This window comes from Gymnoscopelus braueri (assembly GCF_963280865.1).
Source record: "Gymnoscopelus braueri genome assembly, chromosome: 8".
In the NCBI taxonomy this organism is placed as follows: Eukaryota; Metazoa; Chordata; class Actinopteri; order Myctophiformes; family Myctophidae; genus Gymnoscopelus; species Gymnoscopelus braueri.
Window position 1 is genome coordinate 34,311,758 of NC_137609.1, and position 8,161 is coordinate 34,319,918.

An 8,161-nucleotide genomic window follows, 5' to 3' on the forward strand; every position below is an offset into this window, starting at 1 on the left:
ACATGTTGAGAGTGAATCACAGGCAGGTGTTTCACATTGTTTCTCTCCATATCTAAATAAGAGACCTTGAGCTCCCATTCTATGAAAGAGCTTGTTTATCCCTGTTTGACTGTCCGTGTCCAGATTAAATGTTATTTTTTTCTTTCTTTTTAACGAAAGTGCAACATTTAAGGATGTGGCCTGCACAAATGATACACCTCTAACATTTGATCACACACTTTAAGTTGTTATTTTATATATTGTATATAAACAACATAGTTATTATTGTACACAAGATGGTCTGCTGCAAGTTGCAGTTCTTAGCCACTGATTAAGTTCTGGCCCACCATCTAAATTCCACCAAACATCCGTTTGCCCGGGACCCAAACTAGTGCAAATAGCAGATCTACAAGGTCACTACGTTCTTTTTTTTCGACTTAGAAAAACATTGGCCCGAGGCCAAACTTGTTTGCCGGCCCCCTGTGATAGTCGATGTAAGCCTGTACAAAATATTATATTTTGCCATAGGTTACATATTTTTACGTGAATACTGTACATGGCTGTGTGTTTAGATGCCTCTTGATATGGGGGAACACCCTCCTCGATTATTCAATGAATCCAAAAAGTAATATAGATAGAATAATCGATAGTTGCAGCCATCGATATGTATCAGATCAAATCAAATATACACAACCCGTTAGTTATGTATCCAGGTGTTCTGCAGCTTAGTCACCAGGGCAAATGATTGTGCAGATTCTGTGTGTATATCAGCACAATATAATTTTAAGCCTCAGTTATAGGCAACTTAGTTGCCTGTCTGTTACAGCCAGCCGTATTTTGTATTTGTATAATTAGTGTATATATGGATTCATTATATTATTGTCTCCGCCAGGCCGAAAGGCATGGCGAGAGAGTATGTTTTGCCCCCTGTCCGTCCGTCCGTGTGTGTGTCCGTCCGTCCGTGTGTCCGTGTGTCCGTCATTCTGTCATTTTGTGTACAGCTAATCTCCGGCACCGTTGACTTGATCGCAGCGAAACTGTGCACACACACTCCCTGGATGCCAGAGCAGAACCTCTGCCCCAAATTTTTCAAATTAGCCTTTTATAGCGCCACCAGGAGGCCGCTTTTTGAAAAACACATTTCTTGACAGTACTCCTACAGATTTTATCCAAACATCACGCAAATCAGTACACAGTATCTCTATAGTCATGTGATCAACACGGATCTGTCCAATTTTCCATATTTCATCCTGATTGGCTAAGGTTGGCTTCCAAAGTTTGCAGGATTGCTCCGTTTTCAACAAAATGCCTCAAATCATGAACGCAGCTTGCGATTTCCGTGAGATTTCACACGCACATTCCCACTAGGCCGAGGAAGAAATGCCACTTGAAAATGTTCAAATCAGCCTCATGGTGGCGCTATAACAGACCGATTTGTGTTTTGACCTATAACTGCACCGATCTGTGTAAAACTTTGTAAGCGCACTCCCTAGAGGTCAAGGAAAAACCTTTGTCCTGCATTTTTCACATCTGCCTTTTATAGCGCCACCAGGAGGCCGACTTATGTAAAACACATTTTTTTATATTACTCCTTCCGATTTTATCGAAATTTCACGCAAATCGGTACACATGATCTCTACAGTCATGTGATCAAGACGGATGTGTTTGATTTTTCATATTCCATCCTGATTGGCTAAGATTGACATCTAAAGTTTGCAGTAGTGCCTTGTTTTGAACAAAATGCCGCAAATCATGAACGCAGCATCCGATTGCGGTCAAACTTTGGACGCACATTCACACTATGTTGAGGAGCAAATGCCACCCTTTTAACATTGGCCTGTTATAGCGCCACCAGCAGGTCTAATTTAGCAAAAGACATTTTTGAACAAAATGCTTCAAATCATGAATGCAGTGTCCGATTGCCGTGCAAGGCCTAAGAAGAAATGGCACCCTTTTCACTTTGGCCTATTATAGCGCCACCAGGAGGCCACAATAACCTACCTGACCTGGCGGAGACCTGTGCTCCGAGGAGCACTTTTTCTAGTTTATATCTATATTCCTTGTATTCTGTGTTCCTGTTTCTGCAAGAGGTGCATCCACATATCAAGTGGCAGGAAGTTCCATCCACTCCCATAATATGGGAAAAACCGGAAAGACCGTCCTAATACGACAAGTTTACAGAGCTGATGCACGTATCCGGGTTCTGCACTGGTAAACTATCACCCGGCAGTGATAGACACCAACCAATAGGACAGATACGTACTGTGTCCCTTCAGGCCTGTGCAATAGGGCAAGTGGAAGCTGGTGTTCCGTTTCACAGATTACACATTATTTGGTGTTAGCCCTGGTACCATTTGCAGGCAGGTGTGTGCCAGTCACAGGTGTGTGACTGGCACCTGAGCATGGGTCCTGCAACTTTGACATCTGTCTTTGGTACCGTTGTGCAAATCTTGCCTGTAAATCTATGGTTCCTCAGTGAAGCAAGTGGGAGGAACCGGTCTTCTTGGGTTGTTGTCTTCCCTGTTGACTTCACCAGTCTCACAGAACTTGGTCCTAAGTTTGGAAATGGTACCAGGGCTGACACCAAATAATGCTGTGACTGTCACTCTGCATAATAGTCCATATTCACACGGCGGCCATTTTGGAATTTAACATTGAGTTGCTGTGGCACCTGTGGTGGGAACTGGGGTGGCATTTCATTGACTTAATGGCAATATGGCCGCCATGTGAATATGGTCTATGGAACACCAGCTTCCACTTGCCCTATTGCATGGGCCTTATCCTGAAGGGACAAACGTGGCATCTTTCCATGGGGGCAGTGTTGCTGCTTGGAGCATACACAAACTCAACAAAGTTGCAAGACCCATGTTCAGGTGCCAGTCACACACACCTGTGACTGGCACACACTGGCAGGTCGTTCAAAACAAGAGCAATTACCGCCAGAAGCATATTGGGGGATTTGAATTTTGACTATTTTTGGGGGGCCGCTTATACCCACACGTTTTGTGTTGCTCATTCCACGAATGCCCGATCGTGTAGCTGTACCTCGTTGTAAAGGTGACTAATCAACAATACAAATGATATAAAACACAATACCAATTGGTATTATTAAAGGGGGGATAAAATCGACTGCAGTTAAGTTTCTGAACTTTTTATGCCCAGTTTACATACCAGACTTTGACTCCTTGACATGTTCCATCGTATGTGTTGATTGTTGTGTCTTTCTCCAAACTTCACCTTCTAGAACCCTCCAAGGATCTGCAGCACAGTCTAAGGCATAAACCCCCAAAAAAGCAGATTAGAACCAGCTAAGAATATCCTCATTCCTCACAATCCATCATTCTATCTATCATTAACATTATATTATTACAACTCAACTTTTCCATGCACATTTGACTGATGAGATGCTTAAGAATCACAGTGAAAGGCAGCGTTAACAACACAAGAATAGGGTATGATAATTATCATACAGTGGCTCTCAAAGTGGGGTAAGGGGTATCACAGAGCTTGTAGATCTGCTATTTTCGAAAAATGTTGACAAATGTTGATATAGTTTAGGTATACTAAACTTTATAACGTCCTCATTTCACTTACTGTACGTTAATTAGCCGACTCTGCAGGCCATTCCCAACACTGTTGCCAGATTGTGTGAGAGAAACAAGCAACCAGGTCTATGAAAACAAATCCAAAAGAAGCGACTAAGCTAGACTAGGCTAGGCAATGCGTTGTGAGCTTATAGAGCTGCTATTTTCAAAAAGAAATCTTGGAGAAAAAAGTGAAAAAGTTACATTGTTGAAACATTTTAACAACACAAATCTTGGGGGGTCCCTGGCAATGAGGGTCCTTGGGTAATTACATATTAAAATATATAAAATATATAAATACAATGTTTGAGAACCACTGGTTTAAACAACATTATAGCAAGCCCAAAATAAGTAACTACCCTTTAAAACAAGTCCAACAAGCCCAACTTTACAGAAAAATAAGCCAAAATTCGCTTATAATAAGCGGACATGGCAACACTGATTCCCAACTGCGTACTTAATAGTTCATAGTCACTCTACTAAAACCTTCCGCAAATTAGGCCTACGTCGCCTGTCTCGTCTACTTTAAAAAATATTTCACCAACCTTGACAATTTACGTGTCCATATGAATGGCATAGTTATTGAATAAAATTAGTTCTTAAACAACGACATTAACACTTAGACAAAATTGACCTGGCTGTTTCCCACCTGTGAGCAATCATGAAGGTGTCCACTAGATGGCAGCAAACCACGCCCACAAGAGCCCCAGACAAAAGATATAGGAAGACTAGGCACCTTTTTTCAAAATGTAAAAAAAAAAAAAAAAATTGGAAAAAGGTCTTAACTTAAGTAATGTAAAGTATACATGATGTGAACATGCATGGAACATCATTATCAGACCTAAATGTACCTTTCAACTTCATGTTTATGCCCAAAGTGACTGGCTACAGATTTTGTAGCAATTTCTAGAAATATTAGGCCTTAATTGTCAAATGTTCAAGCATGTTCAAATCATGTATACTTTACATTACCACTTTCCAAATATTTGTATTGTATATGCATTTTCTAATAAATATTCCTAGGCTACCAATGTATGCTTTATTTTTACATTTGCTTAATATAAACATTGAAATTGCACTATATTAATCAACTGTGGGGTAATCAAAAATGTCCCCAGTAAAATGGGGTTTGGTATGAAAAGGCTTGAGAACCCCTGCTCTAATTCAACACTGTAATCGGATTTCTTTCACATATTGTTTTTATGGACATAGCCTGCCAACTGAGATCAAGCTGTAAGATGCAATAAAGAATATAGTGATCATCATCAGCAATCATTTGTTTGTGTAAAATTACAGTATAACTATTTCTGTTAGAAAGGCCACACTGACCTTACTACTACCTAATGAGTGTGTGTATTGCCTCGAGGTCACACCGACCTTACTTAATAATTGTGTTTATTGCTTCCTGATTCTGATTGGTTATTGATTCATTCATACTAGTTTACTCTGATCACAGGTGCCCCTCATTTAATTAAGCTACTTTTTTGGGGCTTTTCCTGCCTTTATTGATAGGAAAGTAGAAAGTTGATGGGGAGGTGACACACAGCAAATGTCGCTGGAATCGGGAGTCGAAACGGTGACACGTTGTCAAGCTGGATTATCAGTGGTATGCGCATACATGTGGTATGCGCTTGGACCGCTAGGCCAGCGGGCACCCTAATCAAGTTACTTATATAGTTTATATAGCTATAGTTTGACCTGTCTGGGAGTATATTCCTCTCACTCTTCAGTTTTACCGTGTGCTACAGGCCCCTTCTATTCTTTCTTTTATGCTGAGTGTGGATGCACAAAGTATGCGTTTGTATTGTAGACTACTAGACATTGCAGTTTGTTTGATACACCGTATCTTATTAGCTTTGTTTGTATGTGTCGAGGGAATCAGACCCATGGGCCCACTATAGACCCAGATTCCCCACCGAGCCGCCTTAAGGTTTTCTAACACCTCTCCAGTTACGGGAATTTTAACCTTACTCCTACTTATCTCTTTATCTAGAATGGATAAACTCTGTCTCACAAGTTCAACCTTGAGGATCTATTCTCGGTATATTACAAGTGGCCTCCGACAGTGACTGGACTTCACTGTTCAGAACTCAGGCATAAAAGCTAGAATTAGATTTAATAACTCTCAGTGATTTGAGACTAGTACTATTATCTCGGTGTCTTCCACCAACAGCTACGGGACACTGTTGTCGTATCTGCGTGGGTTTCAACATTTACTGTGACAGGCCTAGCTTCACTCTGTATGCTCTGTGTTATCACCAAAGCTCGGGGCGAAACACTCCTCATGAGCAGCGCTCTGTATCCTGCTTTTTTTCTAACCGGGACACACCTCCATACCTTGCGCTACTAGTCTAAACCACATTCCCTGGAGATCCTCGTCTCCTTTACACTTTGTCTCTTTTCCACGGCACCAATCTAGCCAGTCTGTGCCTTACTCTTCAGTATGCCCTCGCTACCATTGTGCATTATGTTGTGCGTTTCATGTGGTCTTGGGAGTAGGTCTGGGTGGTCGACTCGACTGATTGGGTCCGATGTATCTCAGAGGAGCATACGTTGGCTTCTCAATAGCGTCCAGACCCAGATAGGGTTGCAAGGCTTGGGGAACACGCACCGTTCCCTCTTTAGTCTGGTGAGTCTCCAGGATAGCTATGATGGTCCGGGGGATGGCGCACGCTGTGGCATTCACCGTGTGAGCATACTGCAGGCTGCCGTCCTCTCTCTCATACAGGATGTTTAGGCGTCTGCTCTGGTAGTCTGTACAGTTGGAGCCACTGGAGATCTCTCCATAGCTGTTCCTCCCAGGCATCCAGGCTTCAATATCATACTTCCTGTGGGCTGGAGCACCCAGTTCCTGTGTTGGCATGTCCAGCACCCTGTAGTGTAGCTCCAGAGAGGAGAATATCTCTTTTTGGAGAGAGACAAACTCCTCCAGCAGCTGAGTGCTCTCCTCTCCTGTCTCATCTGCCGTCACTCCAAACATCTCCACCTTGTTGAAGTGATGGACTCTGAACAGTCCCCGTGCTTCTCTGCCCGTGTCTGTCTCTGCTCTGTAACATGTGCTGCTGCACACAGTCCTGACGGGCAGGTCCTTCCAATTCACAGCGTGGTCCATGAAGTAACCTGCCACCCCTACCTCTCCAGTTCCAGCGAGGTTGAGGTCAGGGAAGCGGGTGGGATCTAGTGAGTAGACTTGAGACAGATGAGCGTTGGGCTGCATACCACAGCCCTCAAAAACTGCTCCTTTCAACATATCTGGTACCACCATGGGGATGAAGCCCCGCTGTTGCAATGTGTCCAAGGCAAAGTTCTGTAGAGCGGTCTGTAATCTGGCCCCCACTCCCCTCAAATAGTATGACCGGTGGCCAGAGATATGGGCTAGATGCCTTTGTCTTATGAGGTCCAATTTCTCACCTAGTTCTACGTGGCCTTTGGGCTTGAAGTCAAACGCTGGTTTCTCACCAACCAGCTCCACCACTCTGGCTTGACTCTCCTCTCCGATTGGCACATCAGGGTGTGTGGTGTTGGGCAATCTGAGAGCTTGTCCATAGTGTTCCTGTTCCTGCTCAGTCTCCTTGGGGTAAAGTTCATTCAGCCTGCTGCGGATGTCTCGCCCTTTCTGCCGAGCCTGGTTGTACTCTGGTAGATTGGCAAGGGCTTTCTTGTCATTCTGGTCCACTAGTACTCTGACTGTGTTACTGACGGTCTCTTTCTGCTGCTCCAACTCAGAGATGTCCCTCCTCACCGCCTGCAGCTGCTGCCACACCCTGGCCATTTCTCTGACATCGTCCCCTCGCATGTCTCCTTTCCTGTTCTCCACGTTGGCTATGACTCTGTCGGTGTGCTCACACACAGCTGTCATGTCTATGTCAGGTTTGTCACTGTACCCTGCCAGGATGTGTTCGTACAGACTGCTGCGGACCCCATGAGCCATGCGATGCAGGGTGGTGAACACCTCTGTTCTGAATGTGCGCAATGTTGTGGCGATCACGCTCATGCTCATGAAAGCTAAACAAAAACAATTGACCAAATCTCCTAATGTCCTTTTAACTCTTTCACTGCCAGACTTATTTCAGAATGTGTGTGATAAAGTCACTTCAATGTAACCTTCTAAAGGGAACCGTTTTTTGACGCCCAGCAACCTCCAGTGACCAAGCTGGTGTTGATGAGTCACGGCACCAATGTTTACTCCTCAGTAGGCCCTCACCTGAACCGACCGAAATGCCCATATATGGAGATCCCTGATGTCATCAGTATATTCCCATATATGGAGCTCTCTGTATCTGTCAGTCCATGTCCCTTTTATGCCCATTATGGAGATCCCTGATGTCATATGTCTATATATGGTCATGGTTATGTCTGTGTCATGGTGGTCCGCGATGGTCTGCCCGCCCTGCCCGCCCTGCCCGCCCACCCATTAGTCAATTTTAATATAGGATTATTACAAAACATGTTAAACAATTGTCTCCTATTTTATTCTTTGGATATTCGAAAATAGTAGAGAAGCTCACAAAGCATTGCGAAGTGTTGTTTTCAAAAAAGTTTAACACATTTTGAGTGCAATAGGCCATTCCTAATGAGTACTGTCACTTTACTACTTA

The 8,161-nt window shown here is 43.6% G+C and overlaps 1 protein-coding gene across 1 annotated transcript; it reads right to left on the reverse strand.

Annotated features, from left to right (window-relative positions):
- Positions 1-6,042: 6,042 nt before the first annotated feature.
- LOC308090794 (serine--tRNA ligase, mitochondrial-like) lies at positions 6,043-7,557 on the reverse strand (the record flags this gene model as incomplete). The annotated part of the gene is made up of 1 exon (XM_080436057.1): positions 6,043-7,557. One exon carries the CDS (start codon positions 7,555-7,557, stop codon positions 6,043-6,045), a length of 1,515 nt encoding a protein of 504 aa, XP_080292183.1.
- Positions 7,558-8,161: the final 604 nt, after the last annotated feature.